The 22,256-nt window shown below is 41.8% G+C and overlaps 1 protein-coding gene across 3 annotated transcripts in view; it reads left to right on the top strand.

The window, feature by feature from the left end:
* The window catches only part of RPRD1B (regulation of nuclear pre-mRNA domain containing 1B), a 53,522-nt gene that overhangs the window by 20,889 nt on the left and 10,377 nt on the right, over positions 1 to 22,256 (top strand). For 2 of the 3 annotated variants that reach the window (XR_007133859.1, XM_047771116.1), the window contains exons 4-6: positions 2,912 to 3,024; positions 4,803 to 4,929; positions 9,780 to 9,955. Coding sequence is in view for 1 of the 3 variants with exons in the window: in XM_047771116.1 (XP_047627072.1) it covers positions 2,912 to 3,024; positions 4,803 to 4,929; positions 9,780 to 9,955 (416 nt within the window). In the remaining 2 variants the exon portion in view is untranslated. Of the gene's footprint in view, positions 1 to 2,911; positions 3,025 to 4,802; positions 4,930 to 9,779; positions 9,956 to 13,254; positions 13,459 to 22,256 lie in introns of all 3 variants that reach the window. The other variant, XR_007133860.1, reaches the window with a different exon arrangement.

The following is a 22,256-nucleotide window of genomic DNA, read 5'->3' as shown; positions in this document are numbered from 1 at the left end:
ACAACAGTCCTTGCTTTGCATAGTAGTACAGGACTGTAAAAATGACCATTCAAGCTGAAACTGCAAAATGATCTTAATAATCAATGGGAAGAATTACAGTTATTCTGTGACTTAGAAAATTTTTTGTCAAAGAATTAAAAACTCACTGTTCATTACAGTTGTATAGAGAAACAACTGTAAAGTTCAGACTTATTTAGCATGGTTTAGCATAAATTAGAAACATGGTGAATTAAAGTATTTCTGTTACAAACTTGTCAAGAGCAGTTTGAACAAAGCTTGTTGCATCTTCTCCATCTTTGTCATACTCCTTCCTAAGTTGTGGATCAGCTTCTAACATTTTATCCTTTGCTTTCAGTGTTGTGACGTATCTCTGTTAGTTCCTTAAAAGTGAAGTTTTGGGTCAGCATCACTTCTTCCAGGACATTGTCATCCTTTTCATCACAGCCCCTTGCTTCATTTAGGGTGATAAGTTGGCCTTCACTCAGTTCCTCTGGCTCCAGTCTCTAGAAGTCATGGCATGAGATTCCCGGAGTGGCACAGTGGAAACGAATCTGACTAGGAACCATGAGGTTGCGGGTTCGATCCCTGGCCTTGCTCAGTGGGTTAAGGATCCAGCGTTGCTGTGAGCTGTGGTGTAGGTTGCAGACGCTCCTTTGGATCTGGTGTGGCTGTGGCTGTGGCATAGGCCAGCGGCTACAGCTCCAATTAGACCCCTAGCGCGGGAACTTCCATATGCCGCAGGTGTGGGCCTAAAAAGACAAAAAAATAAAAATGAAGTAAAATAAAATAGAAGTCATGGCAGTGCCAGTATCCCCACAGCCAGCTGTTTCTTCTACAGCTCCATTTATGTTACTTTTGAATTTCATTTCCAGCATTAATTTTGGTTTTAGTTTCTTTGTTGCTCTCTCATCTCTGATAGTCAATTCCCTGTTTTGATTATTCAGTTTCATAGAATGTCTCGTGGATTTGTTACTGGGAGGCAAACAACACAACCAGTTTGCTGTCTGTGCATGAACTGAATAACAGAGGTGCAGTGACCAGTTACTGACCTTGAAAGAAGTGATGTGGTCACTAATCTTGATGCGCTTCTATCATTTACGTAATGATTTGTGGGCTGAAGTTAGCAGCGAAGTTTGTTTTCTATGCAGTTACTTAAAGTAAATATGCCGTGGTAAATTTGAACTTTGTTGTTGGGGGAATGGTGGTGTTTAACCAAACCATGGTAATAAATCTGTGCCTAATAGAGTAGCACAAAGATAGGACTGCCAGTAATGCAAGTGCTACTGTTTCTTTTCTTTAGTAGAACAGACGAACAAAAACATTAAGAAAAAAATAAAGCCCTCAGTATTGACTTGGTTTTCACGTCAAACAACGTTTGGTCTGTTAATGTGTAAGGTAGAAAACAGGAACTACATCCTTGGCTCCAGAAGAAAACATTTCATTAAGCGGGAAGTGTACATTATTCTGTTTATAACTCAGAGTTCTGAGGCAGGCGGATGGTGTCCCCTCATTTGACAGATGAAAAGAAAACTGTGCTGCTGAGTAAGTTAAGAGCAGTGGAAAGAGCACAGATTTTGAAGTCATACCTTTACATGAGGTATTTAGCTTCTCTGGGTCTTCATTTTCTTACCTGTAACATGGAGATACTACATCTTAGGATTGTTGGGAGGATCAAATGCAAAGAAACTATTGCAGTGCTTTCCCATATTAGGTGTCCAGTAGTTTCTTACTTTTCAAACCTGTATTTCTCATTTGGTTTTATGTCCCTCATTTGTTTGACATTTATTTTATATTGTCCAATTTAATGCAAAAGGAATGATTTTGGGATTACCACTCTGTCATAACAGTTTAAAATCACATGGTACAGATAATTTAAAAACTGTAAGCTGTTAGCCTCAAAAGTGGTCAATTTAAAAATGGTGCCTTAGTTTCTCCTGTGGCACAGCAGGTTAAGGATCCATCTTTGTTACTGCAGTGGCTTGGGTGATTGCTGAGGGGCAGGTTTGATCCCTGGCCCAGGAACTTCCACATGCCACTAGTTTGTCACCCCCCCCGCCCCCAAAAAATGATTTAAGTACTTTCTGTCAGTAGTATGTCGTAATGCCCGATAATGGTTATTTTAAAATTCAAGGTAATACTTTGTTTTGTTTATAGATCAATAGTTTAAACATTTTTTTTTTTTTTTTTTAGGGCCACACTAGGGGCATGTGGAGGTTCCTAGGCTAGGGGTTGAATCCAAGCTACAGCTCCCGGGCTACGCCACAGCCACAGCAATGCAGGATCCAAGCCATGTCTTCGACCTACACCACAGCTCATGGCAATGCCGGATCCTTCACCCACTGAGTGAGGCCAGGGATCAAACCCTCAACCTCATGGTTCCTAGTCAGACTTGTTTCTGCTGTGCCATGATGGGGACTCCTGTTTTTAGAGTTTTTGATACGGTTTTATTGTTGGGCTTCTCTCTACTACTTGTTTGCTGAAATGATCCTGGAAAGCTTAAAGTATCTCGTTTTATACATGGTACATTTCCTACAAACCATCAGCTTGCTTCATTATATTCTGATGTTGTTTCTTACCATTTTACTTCTCCTGTTAACTCTTTTTGAAGATAATAAGCTTTTTAATGAAATGCATTAGTTAGGTAAGTTTCACTTCTAAATTTTTTTTTCAGTAGTAGTTTTCCAGTGAGTCAGTATGAAATGACAGACTAAGGCCATTTTGATTCTTTTCAGTAATGTGGGGAACAACCACTGATTCAAAGTAACTGTTGTAATGGTTAACATTAAGCCGTCTCTGGAAATGTGTACACCCCTTCTACCCTTTTTTACATGTGACCCATTGTGCATAGCATTTGACTCTTACCTATACAGGCTTTAGTGACCCATATTTGTCACTTTTTTCTTTGCTTTAGCAACGGAGGAGAAGAAATCTCTGAAGCGAACTTTTCAGCAGATACAAGAGGAAGAGGATGACGACTATCCTGGAAGCTACTCTCCCCAAGATCCTTCTGCAGGACCCCTCTTGGTATGTCCTGACCCCGGAGAGTAGGGCAGAGTGGCTTGACTTGACCACTAGTTGAAGATGCTGGCCACAAGGTGGCGCCAGTAACTAATAGTGTGGACTCACCAGAGTCTGGCACTGGGTGCAAGATCCATCTAGTGGCGTGTACCAGATAGCAGGCTTGATTTTTGTCTTTGCACACCCTGACTCTGGGATGGATTTGTGTTTTACAGAGTATTTGGAAGGCAGCCATGCTCACCACTATACCGCCAGTGTGTACAGAGTACTTGGATTTGGCTTTTCTTAACTTCTGGAAGTTGAAAATATTCTTAAAAAAATAGACTCTTGTAAAGGGATAGATAATGTCACAAAGACATTCAAAAGCCCTCCATGTGGCTTATCTCCAATAGCGTGATTGTTTCTAAGTAAACAACAAATTAGTTTCTAAGGACAGTCTGTTTAGCAGTAACAAATTTGCTATGCTGTAATGTATTTAAACATTAAAACAGGAAGCTAGCATTTACTGAGTTTTTAGCCATATATTTTGGGTTTTTTTGTTTTTTGTTTTTTTTTCCCTTTTTTTCCCCCCTTCATTTTTGGCTGTCCCAGGCATATGAAGTTCTTGGGCCAGGGATCAGATCCAAGCCGCAGTTGTGGTCTAAGCTGCAGCTGGGACAGTACTGGGTCTTTAACCTGTTGCGCCAGGCTGAGGATCAAACCTGCATCCCATTGCTCCCAGGATACCGCCAGTGCCAATCCCATTGTGCCATAGCAGGAACTCCATGTATTTGCTTTGTTTGACCCTTCCGATAAATTAGCTCGTGTACTCTGTGGCTCTTTGTTTTAGCTGTTATGTATTCACTTGCAGTCAAAGAAAGTGGGGCTCAAGGAGACAGATTAAGTAACTTGCCCAGTGTCTTAATTGAATATAGGTCCGATTTCAGAGCCCATGTTTTCACTGAGTGATACTGCCTCTTATTTTGCCTAAAACAGCTTTACTTCATTACACATGGGTGTATTTAAGGCCTGTGTAAACAGGAAGCATGTCTGACTTGTGTTATGATAAAATGTTGAAAGCAGTGTTAGGCCTTATATCTTTGCATTTTAAAACTTCCTCAAGAAAACAGCCTGAATTACCAGCTTTCAGGATAACAGACTAGTGTCTACATGGTATTGTTTGGGTCATTGTGGACGAGCTAACCTGTCAGCATTGTATGTTTCCTGACAATTAAAAACTCCTTTTTTGGTATACACAGAATATACATTCTTGGTTTGCTTTTCTTAAGTTTTCTTTCCTCTGTTTGTCATTAGTAAGTTTGCCGCATTTAATTTTGGGAGAGGCTGCCAGAATTGAAAATGTCATCTTTGTGACAATCATTTTGTAGAAAAAAATCCAAAAAAGAATTTACTCAGTCAACACACAGTTGCTAAGCATCTGATGCATTTACCTTTATTCTATATTGGAGGCCATTCTACAGTAGAAAGGCATCCTTTGAAACTAAGCAATGTGAACCAGACTCCCTTTTCTTAAGCTGCTGAAAACATGTTCTTTAAAAAAAAGTTTTAACGGTTACGTGGAATTTCAATTCTGTTCTACTTTGGATTTAGAAAAATCAACTCTGCGTTCTCTTAGAATTCGTATCATTGACTTCAGTATATGCTCTGGGATAAGAACAAATGATTTTTTTTTTAATGTCAAGGATAATCATTTTTAGAATTTGCCTCTACTTTGTTTAACTATTTCTTTAAACCCCATGCCCCCATATATCTTAATGCATAGTGTTGTTTGTGTTTTCATTTAGACCGAGGAACTAATCAAGGCTTTGCAGGACCTGGAAAATGCTGCATCAGGAGATGCTACTGTCCGACAGAAAATTGCTTCTTTACCCCAGGAAGTACAAGACGTTTCTCTTTTGGAAAAAATAACAGGTGAGAAGGTAGTTTGGGTGAAAGATGAGGGAAGGGGGACATATCTCCAGTGCATCAAACCCCAGGACATGCTTATGTCTGCAGGTACAGACTTTCCGTGTGGCGTTGGGTTCTCTGTCATCTTGGGATTTGCAAACATAACTCACATGCTGAACAAAGAAGCTGCTGGAATAGTCCAAGCTTGAATAGTGACTCTAGGAATTATTGCAGAAATGCTAGCGTGCCACAACCTGTGGTACTCAATACAACAAGTAAGATCTGTTGAAAACACAGTGCAAATTGTGTGCGCGGGGGGCTGAGGAGGGGGAAGACGTTAAACTCATGATCCTCTTACCAGAAGAAACCTCAGTGCTGTGATTTATACACTGACACACCCACAGAAGATAGTGCCTTCGGTGCCAAGAACTCCAGGTTTGTATTGTTAGTCATGTCATTTTTGCCCTCTTGAAGATCACCCCCAATTAAACAGTTGGTATTATTCCTGCTTTAGGTGCGGGCAGTTGAAAGGAAGGAATGAGGCATGAACTCATAGAGAGTGTGCTCTGTGCCAGATGCCTCTTCAGCCTAGGCTGCAGAGCCTGTGTTCTTTCCACTGCAAAAGCTTGGACCACTCCTGTCTGAGGTCCACCATTTCTTTCCTCTAGTCTCTTGACTTGGCTCTTCACTCATTTCCTCTCTAGCCATTTAAAGGAAGTCAAGGTTTCTTATGAAATGTTTCCTTCATTCGGCAGATGTTTGAGGTACATTGTATAGCATCTGCCCTTGGTGTCCTGCCCACATCCCCTTACAGGTTAAGTGCACCAAAGAAAATAAGGCAGAGGTGGGGTAGGTGGGCAGAGGATTACTGAAGGAGGTACTGTTCCAAAGGTGCTCAGGGAAGGTCTTCCTGGTGAGGTGGTTCTTGATCAGAGGCCCCCTCCCCCCCAAATTAGGAAGCAGGAAGTGAGGATCGGGGAGGGAAGGAAGTGCCACTTAGGCAGAGAGAGCTGTGTGGGTGAAGACCTTCAGGCAGGGCTGTGCTTCAATTGCAGAACGGCACAGAGGCCTTCTCAGTCGCGCAAGAAGCGTATTGGCTCACTCTCTGCTCCCCACCCCCGCAACAGTTACACCCACTGGATGTAACAGCTCGTTGGTCCCACAGTCTGTTGATCCGTCCACCTTTTACCAGCCTTTACTCCCCTTAAGGTCTTGTTTTCTTCGTTCTTCAGCTTGGAGTCTTTATAATCACTCTCTCACACACCCTCAGTCCCTTTCGCTCTCCTTCCCTTCACTCTGGTCTTCTGGCAAAAACCCAACTTACCTCCTGGTTAAATCCAACTTTTTTGTGGTTTCCAGGGCCACCTCATTTATTCTGTCAGTCACGATCTGCAAAATTGGAAGCAAATTAATATAAAATTAGCAGTGTACGTGGTTTCATTTATCTGTTTTCACTGACTTATATGGCTTTTAAAAATTATTTATTCGTTTTTATTGTACTTTATTTTTTTTGGTCTTTTTAGGGCTGCACCCCACAGTTTATGGAGGTTCCCAGGCTAGGGGTCTAATTGGAGCTGTTGCCACCAGCCTACGCCATTCCACAACCACAGCAACGCCAGATCCGAGCCATGCCTGCAACCTACAGCACAGCTCAGGGCAATGCCAGATCCTTAACCCACTGAGCGAAACCAGGGGTTGTGTTGCTTTAAGCCACCAGGTTTTCAGTTCTCTTGCTGGTTTCTCCCCTTCCCCTTCACCTCTTAATTTTGAGTACTTAGTCTTCTTTCCTAGTTAGTTTCACTGACAGGTCCTTACCCTGTTTGATGACTTTAAACAACAGTTTTTATGCTAGTGATTCCTTAATTTACATATCTAGTGTTGACTTCCCTTGGACGTGAGACCAATACATCTAGCCTCTTGCTCAGTATTACTAGTAACCAAACTTCTTATCTTCCCTCCAGAATTTCTCTCGTAGTCTTCCCCATCTCAGTAAATGACCCCCTCATAATTCCTGTTGGTCTGAACTAAAGCTGGTGTCTGACTCCTTGTTACCACCTCCACTGCTACTACCTCGTGCGCGTCAGCACTGCCTTCACTTGAGTTATTGCGACGGCTCCTATCTGGTCTTCCTGCTGCCTTCTAGTCCCTGAGCCATCAGTGTGTCCTCATCATAGTAACCAGAGTGATGTGTTAAAGTGGAAGTTCAGTCATGTCTCCTCTGCTCAGAACGCTCTAGTCCTATTGGCTCCTTGCCAGGCACTTTCCTCTCTAAGGGCCTTTGCACTTAGTTCTTTCTTCTGCCTGGAATGATCTTCCCACATTGACACATGCCGTATTCTCTCAGTGAAGCCTACCCTGACCTCCTTATTTTAAAATGTCCTATTTTTTTCGCCTTTGCCTTGTTTTTCTCTAGAGTTCTTTAAGTAAAATATCATCTATTATTTCTTTTCTTCCCTGAGAATGAGAACTTGGAGGGAGAGAGTTTTTGTCCTTTGTGTTTCCTGTTGGCTTAGGGCCTAAAACGGTGTTGGACACCCACTGGGAACCCATGTATTTGTCAGACTAATGGGAAGGTTTGGGGTGTAAAAGTCTGGTGAAAGTGAGTTTAGTGACAGTGGCAGGAGAGGAGGTGAGTACCGGGAGGATAGACGGGTCTCTCGAGAAGTTCTGCTGGAAGAGGAGCAGGGATCTGGGGCAGTAGCTGGAGAGTGACACATGGTCAGAAGATAGAGCAGTGTGTGTACATGCTGGTGGGAGTGCTTCACGAGTGAGAGACATTGATGAGGCGTGGAGAGATGCAGGGGACAGTCCCAGAAACTGAATCTTGGAGCAAGCGGGAGGGAGTGGGCCACCCCTACACAAGTGAAGGGCTGGGCAAAGACACTCACGGCCACTGTCTGTAACGGGGCCGTGTGAGGCCAGCCACAGGTGAGTTCTCCCAAGTGAGCATCTTGCTACTACATTTTTACTGCACTTTTTCTATAGCTTGTAAAGTGATTATTGGTGCTTTATCTGGGTTATATCTCCCTTGTACAGTTTCTTAGAGTATGAGAATTGATTTTTTTTAATCTCAAAAATTAGTGTTTTCTTTGTCATTTTCTGCCACAGGCACCAAAACATTTTAATGAATTAACTATTACAAAAAAATAGTGAGGCGTTGACAAAGGTAAACCAACCACAACCCAAGCAGCTTGTTCCCATACCTCCCACCAATCTTGAAGAATGAGTTCCGCTGTCCTCTTTACTCTCAGTGCTGACATTGTCTCTTTGCTTCATGTTCCCTTTGGCTTACCCTTCCTTCACCAAGAACATTCTTTTGTTTCCCTGTCCCTGCGGAGCCTAGAAGTACCTGATCTTTGGCATCAGAACTAATTGGGAACCTGTCAAGAGTTCAGCTTCCAGTATGTGTATTGAGAAGGCATCCTAAAGTCTAAAAGACTGTTTGCCTGAGAAGCTGTGGTGGGAAATCTTAAATGCCATTACCTACAGTAACGCTGAGGCTCTCACCTTGATGACCTGTATCCGTAGGAGCAGCGGATCTGTATTGCTATGTAACTCACTTTAACTTGTCCAAAGAACTACTGGAGTCTCTAGAGCCTTGTTTTAAAGCACTGATCTCACTTGATCATTAAAGGCCTTTTTAAAATGAGGTATGTACACACTTAAAAGTTCTAGTCTCACCATACTCACACCTAATTAATTCTGTCAGTTCTCTGAAATACATTGTCTTCTCATTTCCTGATGTTGAGCCTTGTTCACCATTTCTTTCCAAGGGTACTCTTTTATACTTTGATTCTTTTTTTTTTGCCATTTCTTGGGCCGCTCCTGCGGCACATGGAGATTCCCAGGCTAGGGGTCTAATTGGAGCCGTAGCCGCTGGCCTATGCCAGAGCCACAGCAATGCGGGATCCGAGCCGCGTCTGCGACCCATACCACAGCTCACGGCAACGCCGGATCGTCAACCCACTGAGCAAGGCCGGGGATCGAACCCGCAACCCCATGGTTCCTAGTCGGATTCGTTAACCACTGCGCCACGACGGGAACTCCCTACTTTGATTCTTTAGCGCAGTTTTTTCCCCCATACAATTTGAGGTACAACCCATTAATTGGACCTGAAATCAGTCTAGTATGTAATGACCAACATTTGTTACTTTTTTAATGGGATAGAAGATAAAACACTCTACATACACTTAGGAAAGTATGTCTTATGAAACTTTTGCTTTTATTTTTATTATGTTTATATCAAGTGTATTTCTTAGCACAGGTCACATTCAGGATCATCTGAGAGCCTCTATTCTTATCAGACCTTTTATTTTGCTGAGTGGAAGGAGGTTCAAGGCTTGTGCAGAATAAGAGGTAGAATCAAAAAGGTCCATTTTAGAGACATGGTTTGAGTCCTACTCCTCAGATGAACACATGATACCAATCCTGTCATGTAGCTTTAGTCTTAATTTCCACACCCAAGAAATGAGTGCTTGCTTTTGTATATCAGAGGGCTATGCAGAGAATACTTAATGAAACATTACAATTGCAAGTACTTTTGAAATTCTCTGAGGCAGGCGAATATTATTTCACATGTGACCTTAAATATCTCTATTTATTTTAGAGCTTTTGTAGGAATAGACATTGAGAAATCCTTTGCCAGATTCCCCTTTGAACAGTTGCCTCACTTAAGGGAATTCAGAAATGTCCTGTCTTCTTGACAGGAGCGAGTATCTTTGGATTTTGGGCCAGTCCATTGTTTGTCTACAGGTTCTGGCTTATTCTTGGACTTGTATGTCAGAGGAGAAACTGCTTACTCCCCCAAAAATGTTTGCACTTACGCCTGTGTGATATGTATATTGTCTCTCTTTTTTGGTCTCATTTGTGCTTAGACAAAGAGGCAGCTGAACGTCTTTCAAAAACAGTAGATGAAGCGTGTCTGTTACTAGCTGAATATAACGGGCGCCTGGCGGCAGAACTGGAAGACCGACGCCAGCTGGCTCGGATGTTGGTGGAGTACACCCAGAACCAGAAAGATGTTTTGTCAGAAAAGGAGAAAAAACTAGAAGTGAGTACCTTGCAAGGCAGACCCAGACTTCCCAAGTTTCCTTTCCTGTAGCCTACTTAGGAGGTTTTTATTATGCCTTAATAACATCTTTTTTTCTTTAAAAAAAAAAAAAAAAAGATTCACGAGATGAGAATATCCATCAGATATTGTAACTGCTTGAATGTAGTTGAAAATTGAGGTCATGTTTTTATATATCCAGGAAAGAACAAATGGAAATATAGAAAACAATGAAGTCTGAAATCACAGCATTGAGGGTCTTATTGTTGCTTTAATTTGAAATTTTTTTAAAACAAAAAAACAAAAAAAAGTTGTGGATTGAGGTAAAGAGACATTCAGCAAAGCCAAAGAATGATTGTTTGGTAATATTTGGGAAATGGGTAAAATGTTCTTTCTTTTGGCTTATATCGAGATTTATATCCATCTTGTATCCCTGCTAAGACCAATAAGTAGTCTGCCTCCAAGCTCTGTCTGCAGTCTGTTCTAAAATTCCACATAAACATAATAATGCTCATGGAGCCTAATTCTCCAACTGTTGAGAAAGAACAAATTTCTACCCTGAGTTGACATTGTCTGAGTGCCCTTGGGGAGAGGCTTCAGAACTAGTTTCTCTCCATGCATTTTTCTTGGCTTCTTAATTAATTACATGGTGGTTTATCTTCAGTGCTTAGTCCTCTGCCATAACCGAACCCTCAGGGTGGACATTGGGGAACTTTTACTTGCTTCAAGCTGCTAGGCTTCCTTTTTAGGAGTGTCTACTCTTCTTTTTTCCAAAGAGACATGGAGAAGAGTTGCAGCCAGTGGTACAGGAAGGGAAAACAGGTTTGAGTTGGAGAATCAGTCACCTATTACAAGAAACAGCAGAGTAAATCAGGGAGGGGAGGGGAATGCAGCTCGCTCAGGGGCTGACAGGATTGTATTTGCCTTTCCTCTGACTTGTGCAGGGAAATGAAGGATGGGCACTTTTTACCACGTCATTACCTGCAATGATTACAGGAGCTGTGATGGGTAGTGGTAGTGGGAACTTCATATTCCTAGCCAGCTTGAAAGTGGAAGCTGGGAAACAGCTGTAAAAATAGTACGGCTCAGATTTAGAAATCGACACTGACCAGAAATCCTAAAGGGAGTTTCACAGGCAGTACCAGACGGTCATTTATCTGAAATGCCCGTCTTTCACTGAGGAAGCGTTTTCAGCACTGTGCCCTGGGACTAATAAGAGAGTGTAATTAATGATTCTGGTTGTAAGTCACCATGCCATCTGTTGAACTGCCCCTTGGCGACACATTAAGGGCTTTCTCTGATCTGTCAGACATTGATTATCATGAGCAGCTGCTGTTGGGTGGAACGTGGCAAGCTACCATAGAGGACAGAGACTTTGAGAAGGAGATTGGGTTGGCAGAGTGAATTAACTCTTTGTCTCCCTTTCTCCAAGTTGCACTTTCCTCTGTCTGTTTCTTGGGGGATCTTTCTGGTGTCTGTAGAAGCGGTGGTCTGCTAGATTGCCACAAGAGGTCATTGATATGGGTCAGAGATTCAAGTCTGTTTTACCGCTTTCCAAACCAAATTTCTTTACTCATCTGGGTATTGGAATTCCATTGCTTTAATTTCAGAACAGGTGTGTCCCACCACTGCAAAGGCCAGATTCTGAGTGGTTCTTATCCCAAACCATGTCTCTCGCCACTCAAGCAAAACTGTTCATTGTAAAATTGGAGCTAAATTTGCTGCATTTAAAAAATCATACTCTAGATATAACATAAGATGTTAAGAGATGGCTTTAATTCTTTCTTTATCCATGTATGCTAAAAGTATGAACGGTCTGCTCCCTAGAATCTAAGATTTTTCTCTCACTTTCCATAATAGAGTGGTCTTAATTCCATTATATCTTTTTGTGATGATAAAACTTGCTAAGTTGGTGCCACTTGAAAGTTGCATTATTACTGTGAATTCTTCTAAATCTTCCAAAAGTCTCTTATTGATGAAGACAGTGTATAAAGTATACTATCAACATATCTTTATTTTTTAACACTTCCAATCCTTGTTTTAAAACTGATATATCAGAATGCTAGTGAATTCTGCTTTTATTTTTTAATCTTTTCACTACTGTTAGTGTATAAATATGGAACTCTCAGAACTCTGGAAGTGTAGTTATTTACTTGAGAGTCTCTTTTCTTCCCAAAGTTCTAATTTGTTAACACTTGAGGTTTTTTGTTTGTTCGTTTTTGTCAAGTCTATGTCTTCCTTATTTAACAAGCATACCTTTTCATTCTTTCCCATGAGAGTTTTTTGTTAGATCTTTCGGTAGCGTGTAAACTTTGCGGAAAGGAGTATAATGATTCAGAGAGTCTAGGGTGATTCAGACCCTGGGATGTAGAAGACAGTTATGGCTCACAGAGAGATTGTGTTTCTGCCCTCAAGGAAGTCATATTCTTGGATAAAGAGCATGGGTGAACATAAAACCAAACCAAGCAATTGTACATAATACAGATTAAGGAGACAATTGGCAATTATGATTGTGGTTTAAGGTTAAGTCCGAACTTCCTGGCAGGCAGTAAAGCCATTTTGTGAAAGGAGGTAGCAGTTGAGGGAGAGAGATATGTTTGTAAATGGGAAACAGCCAGACTGGAGCAGACAAACGTGTGAAAGAAGACTGAAGCAATGGGAGTGGGGTGCCAGAGCCCCTCTCTGGGAGTTAGACTCTGTACTCTATAAGGAGTTGAGTTGTTTATTCATCCATGAATTCAACAAAGCTCATGCCAGGCAGGAGGCAGGCAAAGCAGGATGTGTGCCCTCTTTCAGTGAGCTTCCACTCTAGTTGGGGGAGGGAGGGGACAGCAGCCAAAAAAGAGTTAAAGTAGAGTGTGAGAAACGTTATAAGTAAGGGACTGTTCTAACTCATTGTGTCTAAGTTAAAATAGACCAAGAAAAAATGAAGTGTTAATAGTTTAACATATTAAGTTGGTCAGAAGTTTATTTAAAATATAAGAGAATTATAGAGCACACAGTCCGTTTTTTAACAATGTAATGCCTTCAGTGGGTCTTCCAAAGTTCACTGGAATATGTGCTCTTTGGTTGCTCTTACAATGTCAGAAACATAACTGTTCCTCAGTAGACATTTGTTCTGTGAGTGATATTCATCATCTGATGTAACCTTACTCTATAAAGAAGAGGGGTTTTTATTTTAGGTCGCATTAAAAAATTAATTCTTGGTTGTAAAGAATACATTAGTAAAGAAAGGTGAGTATTTGATGGAAACCGGGTTTCTTCCTTTGTGTTACTTTTCTTTTTTTTTTTCCTTTAAGTAGAATCGTGATTCGTTTTGAGATGGTTGACATTGGCCTTAAACTCTAGGCAAGGTTAGAAGGAAAGCTGCTTAATATTTGTCATGCACATGAGAAAACAGAAGTGGGAAAGAAGGCATGTAGAAGGAAGCATAAATAGCAGCACAGAAGTGAGGATGAGGAATGAGGATATAGAAGAAGATGAATTCAAAAAGGAAAAGACCAAAGGTACCAGAAAAGCCTCTAAACTTCAGTTGTTGTTTTTGTTTGTTTTTTTTTTGGGGGGGGGTAATTTTAGGGCCTCCCCTGTTGCATATGGAAGTTTCCAGGCTAGGGGTTGAATCAGAGCTGCAGCTGCCAGCCTACACCACAGCCACAGCAGCGCCAGATCCAAGCTGTGTCTGCAACTTATACCCACAGCTCATAGCAACGCTGGATCCTTTAATCAGTGAGCTAGGCCAGGGATCAAACCCGAGTCCCTCAAGGATACTAGTTGGGTTTGTTAGCGCTGAGCCACAACGAAAACTCCCTAAACTTCAGTTTTTAGAGCAAAGGGAAGATTTGTTTCTGGGTAACAGTCACCATTATCCCAAGTGACTGATGGAAGCTCACAAACCATAGATAGAGTAGGATGGACAGAATTCCTGTCTTGTCAGTTTGGAGAATGCATGATAGGGGTATGTTCTGTCTGGTTGGGGCTTGTAAAAGGGAGAGAGAGAGGAAGAAATTATTTGTACAAGCATTGAAGAAAAGGGGGGGGCAGGCACCCATAATTTTACCTCCTTAACATATCTCCACACAAAAACTTTTACACAGCTGTTTATAGCATCATTACTCATAATGGCACTTCTGTCAAAAATCAGTTGGCCATAAATGTATGGGTTTATTTCTGGACTCTTCCACTAATCTATATGTCCTATGTCAGTAGCACAACTGTTTTGATCACTGTAGCTTCATAGTTAGTTTTAGAATCAGAAAATGTGAGTCCTCAAACTTTGTTCTTTTTCAGTATTGGTTGACTGGGGCCTCTTGCAGTTCTCTGTGAATTTGAGGATCATCCTTTCCATTTCTGCAATAAAGGTTGTTGGAATTTTAATAGGAATTGTATTGAATTGGAGACTGTTTTGGGCACTGTTGCCATCTTAACAATCTTAAGTCTTTCAGTCTGTGAACATGGGATATCTTCCCATTTATATTATTTAGTTACTCCTTTTTTTTTTTTTTTTTTTTTTTTAAGGGCTGCACCTGTGGCATATGGAGGTTCCCAGGCTGGGGGTCCAATTGGAGCTGTAGATGCCAGCCTGCACCAGAACCACAGCAGTGTGGAATCTGAGCCGCATCTGCCACCTACACCACAGTTCACGGCAACGCCGGATCCCCACCCCACTGGAGCGAGGCAAGGGATCAAACCCGTGTCCTCATGGATGCTAGCTGGGTTCCTTGACCACTGAGCCATAACGGGAACTCCCTATTTAGATACTCTTTAATTTCTTCTGTAGAGTTTTAAAAGCCATGCTGGAGTATCACTTACTGATATTTGACATTAGAAAGGACCTGTTTAGGTGCCATTGATAACAGGGACCATGGTAGAGGATAGTGTGTGCCTCCTTTCAGTCGGCAGTGTTTACCCAGGTATAGAAGGCATGCATATGTACGTGTGGGCACGCCCCAAAGTTACCAGGGCACAGTCAAGTCAGCCAGCTTCACTCTGCGAAACAAAGGAGGCCTGGATGTCTAGCTAAGGTCCTTAACGGGGTTGTTGAGCTGGACAGAACCTTAGAGATAGTATATGTAGTTAAACTTCTGAATTGGTGAAGAAACTTGGACCCAGAATTAGCCACAGATGAGGAATACAATTCAAAGCAGACATTTTGTAGTTTTCCTATCCGGTTTATGTTTTGTTTATTTGGTTGGTTCTTTAATTATTTCATAAGGTTGGGTCACAGCAGAAGGACACTAAACAGAAAAATAGCCAGAGTTGAGGCATTTCAGCAATCCCAAGAATCTCGTTTTAGAGACATGACATTTTATGTAGGGGGATTAAAATGGTTGCATGAAAGCATTCTAGAGTGGCCCCTGAGAAGACCTTTCTGAGTTTGAGCGAGCCCACTCTGCTGCCAAGGTTCTAAGTAAGTTCCCTCCTGCTGTCACCGTGCCTGCTCTTGCTTTTAGAGAAAAGGAGAAATTGCTCATTGAACTTGGGCCTGCTGCTCTTTCTCCCTAGCTTGGCACCTCCCCCTTGGCTCTAATGAATACTCAGGAGTACAGCCTTCTACTTTAGACAGCACAGCTGGGAAGGGGGAAAGGGCCCAGAATCCAGCATTGTCTTGTGACTCTTTGTATATCTGTTTGTAATTTGGTTGTAACAACTTGAGAAATTCTTTGGCTGTAGCTGAGTGGGTACTAAACCAAACTGATGGCCGTCTGTTGTTTTTGGCAGCATCCCCCACCTCCCTGCAGGGTGCAGATGGTTAGAATTGTTCATTTCAGTAATGGGATAGGCAATAGGTGGAGATAGAGAGCTCTCTGTTTGTCAGCGTTGGAGTAAATTCTTCCCCTTCCCTGTGGTGATGAAAGCCAGTATCTCATTGTCCATTACAGTAAGGGCAGATGGGAGCAGGTGATCTAACCCTCATGTTAGATGAGAAGACAAAGCCTAGCATTTACATCAGCAGTTTAAGGTCACAGGAAGACAGTGAGGACCAGAGCCCCATTCTCCTAAATCCTGACTCCAGTAATCATCTCCTGTGTTCCCCGGCTGCTGAGAGGCCCTGCCTGGCCCCCCTGCTGACTGGTCCTCTCCACTCACTGCTGTTCCTTAGTTGTCATTCTTTCCTCCCTGGACGAGCAGCACTGGCAGCACCACAGGCTGTTACCACAGTCGCTGGAGCAGGTCTGTCTGCTCACCCTAGTCAGGTGGATCGTGGGGTTGTAACTGCATAGGAGGCATTGGCTTGCTCACCCCTTTTTTGCATCCTTGCTTTGATTTTTTTCTTTTTTAAATAGGTTTCCCTCCAATAGGTGAGGACTTTTCTTGAGTTGTATGTTTTGAGTAATTTGGTGTTTGGAGGTGGTGTCTTGCTTCCTTGGATTCCTTCCCTTCATTTCAGGGGCTGCTGACCCTTCTAGCTCAGGCCATATTTGCAGCTGGAGCCTCTATCGGTCTGTGTGCACATAGATGCATGCGTGTTTTTTCTGTATTAATCTGTCACTTCAGGAAGAAAACTGCCCCATATAATGTACATCATGTACTTGATGACCTTAAGGATGTAGTTCATTGACATTTGAGACTTCAAGTTGTAAAAAGTGTCATGATTTCAGAGCTCTCCCAACTCAAATTCCATAGCATTGTTTTCATATGTGTAGTTCAGCTTTTTTTTTTTTTTTTTTTTTTTTTTTTGGGTCTTTTTAGGGCTGCACAAGAGGCATATGGAGATTCCCAGGCTAGGGGTTGAATCAGCTGCAACTGCTGGCCCATGCCATAGTCATAGCAACGTGGGATCTGAGCCATGTCTGCAACCTACACCACAGCTCACGGCAACACCGGATTCCTAACCCACTGAGCAAGGCTGGGGATCAAACCCGCCTCCTCATTGATGCTAGTCAGATTCATTTTTTCTGCACCACAGCAACTCCAAAACATTCATTCTTATTCAGCTAATATTTGGTGGGTTTTTTTTTTGTTTGTTTGTTTTTTTCTGATGATAAAAGCACATCATAGGAAACTTATAAAATAATTTCACTACCCAGAGATAACTGCTTTTAATTTGAGTATATTTCCTTTATTTTGTCCCTCTTATTTCAGATTTTTTTTTGTCTTTTGTCTTTTGTCTGTTGTTGCTATTTCTTGGGCCGCTCCCGCGGCATATGGAGGTTCCCAGGCTAGGGGTTGAATCGGAGCTGTAGCCACCGGCCTAGAGCCACAGCAACTCGGGATCCGAGCCGCGTCTGCAACCTACACCACAGCTCACGGCAACGCTGGATCGTTAACCCACTGAGCAAGGGCAGGGACTGAACCCGCAACCTCATGGTTCCTAGTCGGATTCGTTAACCACTGCGCCACGACGGGAACTCCTTATTTCAGATTTTAAATAATCCATAATGTCATGCTTTTTTAAACTTTACATCATCATCTTATTGACGCAACTTTATAAGCATTTTAAATGGCTACTGGAATACCTGTGGTTGGATATTCAATGTTTATTTTTATTGAACATTTGTTTTTTGTGGGTGGCTAACTTTCATTATTATTTCCTTCCTATATATTTCAAAAAAAGGATTTCGTATATGTGCAGATGATTGCTTGTTTCTAAGTACGCTGCAAGTCATACACATTTCAAGGTCTTTTCCACTAGTATGCATTTATATCTTAGGGGTTTTTGCTTTTTCAAAGCGTCTTAAGCAGTCCAGAGCTTCATTGTGCTTTATAGACAGGCAGACAGATAAAAGATATATATGTGTATACATCTCCAAGTTAAGGATTAATCTTTGTTTTATGGAGGAATGAACACTGAATAATTAAACAAATGGGGCTCTCTTCTGGGTTTTAAATTGTGTTTACATTTGAAACAGCTGTGGGAAAATAGCAGGTACTTACTGTAACACTGACTTTGTGAACATAACTTTGAGAGCAGAGTTCAGATTACAGAAATTTGAGCTCTTGTGTCTTAAGTGTCTGTTTGACCCAATGGATACATGTTATTTTAAGCAAATAGCTATTTTAGTCTTTATGAATGTTCCTACTCCTGTTAAGGTGGGCCTTCTACTCCCACTTCAAGTCGGGGGAAAAAAATTGGATTGTGTCATATTCTGCTATCTTGTAAATTACATCTCTGACTTTGTTTTTCCCTATAAAATGTAGGACTTGAAATACACCATCAGGAAGAGTCTTTTTTCCATGATTAAGGCAAAAAATGTGCATGGTTATAATGAAATAACAGTCAGAATGAAACCTTTGCAAACAAAGTCCCTGAGCTCCCCAGAAGTATGACATGCTTCATGTGGAGAAGTGATGTACCAGCCAACTGTCATCATGACTTTGCAGGCCTCATTTTTTTCTCTTCCTTATTCAGATTCTTTGAACATTTTTAGGAAAGTGTGGACATCTCTCTTGCTTACTCTAGTCATTAGGTACTTTGAGAATTTTAAGCTGAGTAACTTTGCAGATTTCACCTCAACAAAAATTTGCCGGTGGCATGCTAAGCGTTCTTGGGGTTTGGATAGTGATTATAAATAGACATCCCACTTTTTTGTCTTAAGGACTGGTATGATGTATTTGGTGTTTTTCCGAGTCCACAGTGTTGCTGCTCCATAGGACGTAGACTCTCACTGGGAGTTATTCCTAGAAAGATACCATTTATCCCAGTTAGGATTTGGTGGTGAAGATCTGCAGTGCCCATTCCAAGCTCTTTCTGGGTTTCTCTACTAAAGTCAATGGTCTTTGCAGCCTCTTATCTTTGCTGTGGTTTTTCATTTTATAAAATAACAATTTGACCCTCACCTGGGGCAAACAGGTTCAAACTCTTGTCTAACCTAAGTTGTTAGTGTTTGCCATTCCTTATCACATAGGACCTTTAGAACCAATTTATTTTCCTTGCAGATCCAGTAGGCTGGCTGAAGGGGTCCTTCTCAGCAGGTAGCATGCTTTGCTTCTCTGATTTGTTTTTCTAGTCACATTCATATGAGCACAGCCCTGCACCACCACCACCATCCCTCTGTATGTACCGCCATGTCCTGTTTTCCCTTGTTGCCTCTGCCTGCCCCATTGCAGCTTTGCGGCGTATCTCCATGACTGTCCTCAAAATCCCTCACCAGTAGTTTAATCTCGAAAGCCAAAAGACGTTTCTCATTGTTTCTCATCTCCTTTTCTCTTTTTGGCCCTCTCTGTAGCATTTAATACTATTTATTATTTTTTATGTGTTTTCCTTATTTGGTTTCTGTACCCACCTCTCCACCAATTTTAGATTTTTTCCCCCTTTTTTGGGGCCATGCCTGTGGCATGTGGAAGTTCCCAGGCCAGGGACTGAACCCTTACCAGTGTAGCAACTCATGTCACTGGAATGACAGTGCCAGATCCTTAAACCACAAGAGAATTCCTAGGCTTTTTGTTCTGTAGTAAACTTCTCCATCCTCACCCTTTAAATGTATTCCTTTAGAGGTTTTTTTTTTTTTTTTTCATTCTAGACCTTTCTTTGTGTGCTGATGGCTCAAATCTAGATCTTTTTCTAGGCCTTTCCTCGTACTTAAGACCCATGTGTCTTATTTCCACAAACACTTCATACTTACTCTAGGCACAGCATACCATCTTCTCCCTTCCAAACTTTCCTTTCTTCCTCTTTCCCTGTCTTGGAGAATAGCATTGCCATTCATCAGAATCAGACACTGGACCTCATCTGGTGTTTCTCCCTCTATTTTTCCCATCTCCCAAATCAGTCAGATCGCCTTCCTCCTGTCCTAGCTTCTCCTGTCCTCAGCTTCTCTGCTGCGCCTTTCCGTCACCCGTTTTCCATATTGGAGTAGTCGCCAAGCCATTGTGATTTTCATCTCCTTGATTTTTCTTGCATTTGTCCCCATCTCTTCATCTCTGTCTCCACTTCCACTTCCTTAGTCTAGACTGCCCCCATCTCACGCCTGGTCCCCTCAGTACTCATTACTGATTCATCTGCATTTGTTCTTAAGCCCTGTGATCCATTCTTCGTGTGGTAGCCTGTGATGTTTTCAGAATGCAGCTCTGAGCATGTCATTCTCCACTCAGACGTTTAAATGGCTTCCCATTGCTCCTAGAATATATCCCCAATCCTTGTATGTCCCCATCCCCCTACCTCCACCCCAGGACGTGATCCTTGCTGACCTCTTCAGCTCATATCTCTTGCCATGTTCTGTTGCACTTTGTCCATGCCTGCCTTCTTTTATCTCTGTCCTCATGTGTGCTGTTCTCTCTGCCTAGAACACTCTTCCTCCTTTACTTCCCATGAATTACCCTTACTTGGTTGATCCCCAGTCATCATTATATCCCAAATCAAACAGTATTTCCCTGACACCCCACTCCCATCTCCACCCTGTAAAGCCAGGTCTTTCCCTGCTGCCGCCCCCTATATGTACTCTTACAGCTCTCTGTCATTTTCCTTCAAAGCACCATGTAGTTCATCATTCTGTTTCCAGATTGCTTGAGATCATAAAATGATCATAAAATCCTCTCCATGTTGTCATTCTTCCATCCCAGCCCCATCCCACCCCCATCCCGGTGCTTGGCTCAGCGTCTTGACCTGAGGTGGCAGATAGTTGCAGCTCGGTTCATCTCTAGGCTAGATCAGAGGATATCTTTGACAGGGACTCCTTCCGGTGGAGGGCGAGAGGGCGAGATCTAGGCTTTGCTCCTGAGACAGATTCTTTCCCTTCTCTCAAATGGTGCCATCTAATTACATAGTTCTGTGACTTTTTCCCCCCTTGTCTTGGAGATCAAAGGTCTTTTCATTTTCTCAAGCCAGCTTCTAGAAAATGTGCTAAATTTTCAGGGCATATTCAAATGGTTTGTAGAAAGAAAGATTTTGTACCCTATTAGTAATTCTCTCTCTTTTTTTTTTTTTCCAATTCTGCAATTTTTTTTTTTTTTGGCTTTTTGGCTTTTTAGGGGTGAGCCCACAGCATATGGAAGTTCTCAGGCTAGGAGTCAAATTGGAGCTGTAGCCACTGGCCTACACCACAGCCACAGCAGTGCCAGATCCAAGCCACATCTGTGGCTTACACCACAGCTCATGGCAACGCCGGATCCTTAACCCACTGAGCGAGGCCAGGGATCAAACCTGTGTCCTCGTGGATCCTAGTCAGATTCATTTCCATCAAGCTACAATGGGAACTCCTTGCACATCTTTTCTTAACATAGAAATCAGGAAGAGTTAGTATTACCTATAAAATAATAAACATGAGAGGAGCAATTGTTCTTTACCCCCTCAGATCTGCTCATCAACTTTGAACAGTTTAACAAGTGCTTGGTCTCATTCAGATCTCACCTTCACCCCTCAACCCAGGTTATAGGCATTATTTCCATTCCCATCTCAGCTAGGAAGACGCTAAGCCCAGCAAAGTAGAGTCAAGTGTCACACCTACTCAAGGGTAGAGTAGGATCTGAACCTGGATTTTCTGCAAGTTTGTTCTGTTCTACCACAGAGACCTCCCTCTAGTGGGAGGGAAGTGGTACGCCCCCAGCCTTTTTTGGAGAAGCTAGGAAATGCATTTTCTTTATTTTGTTTGATAATGGGAAGGAATTGAAGTCTTTTTACTGCTTGTGTAGAGAGCTGTATCCAAATGCAGTGCAATAACCTGCAGGCTACCTTGTTCCAAGCAGACCTTTTAGCACTTAAAAATATAATAAACATTGCTTAAAATTATTCTGTGTTAAAGATGTCCTTTTCCTTTCTACCCTTTGCTTTTAACTGCCCTCCAGGAATACTTGACTCCACCAGTATTTGGCTCAAAAGGAGAAACAATGGAAAGGCCTGCTCTTGGATGTTGTCACAGCATTAATAACCTGAGGGGGTTTGGTTAAAAATGGTCATTAAGGAAGTCAGTTTGTGAGGGCGTTATTTGCATAAAGCTTATGTTCTTGAAGGTTAACTTTAAAAAAGAAGAATTATATTATAAATCTTCTTGTAAGCTAGTATTTTGGCTTTACTTGGTTTTGTATAATGAGGGACCCATTACATAAATGATGTAGCATTTTTGAAGGACCCAGGTGAGTTTTTTTTAATAAGTCTCTCTTTAAAGCACTTTTGTGGACATCTGTTAAATTGTACATTTTAGCCTTACAAAATTTTCCCAGTCTTAAAATTGATTTTATTTTTGTTAGTCTCGTTTTTATTAGTTTAGTTACATTTATACAGTAATTTTTCATTCTTCCCATGCTTTTGCAAATCTCTGTCAGAAGTCAGTTTTTGTTGTGATAGTAGAAGCACCCTAAAGCCTTTTGTGTAGATGATCCTCTGGGAAGAAATATCCTGAAAATATTTTATGATATGATTTCAAGCTTA

This window comes from Phacochoerus africanus, chromosome 3 (genome assembly GCF_016906955.1).
Source record: "Phacochoerus africanus isolate WHEZ1 chromosome 3, ROS_Pafr_v1, whole genome shotgun sequence".
Lineage (NCBI taxonomy): Eukaryota > Metazoa > Chordata > Mammalia > Artiodactyla > Suidae > Phacochoerus > Phacochoerus africanus.
Note: the sequence above shows the minus strand (reverse complement) of the source record. Positions and strands in the feature narration are given on the sequence as shown.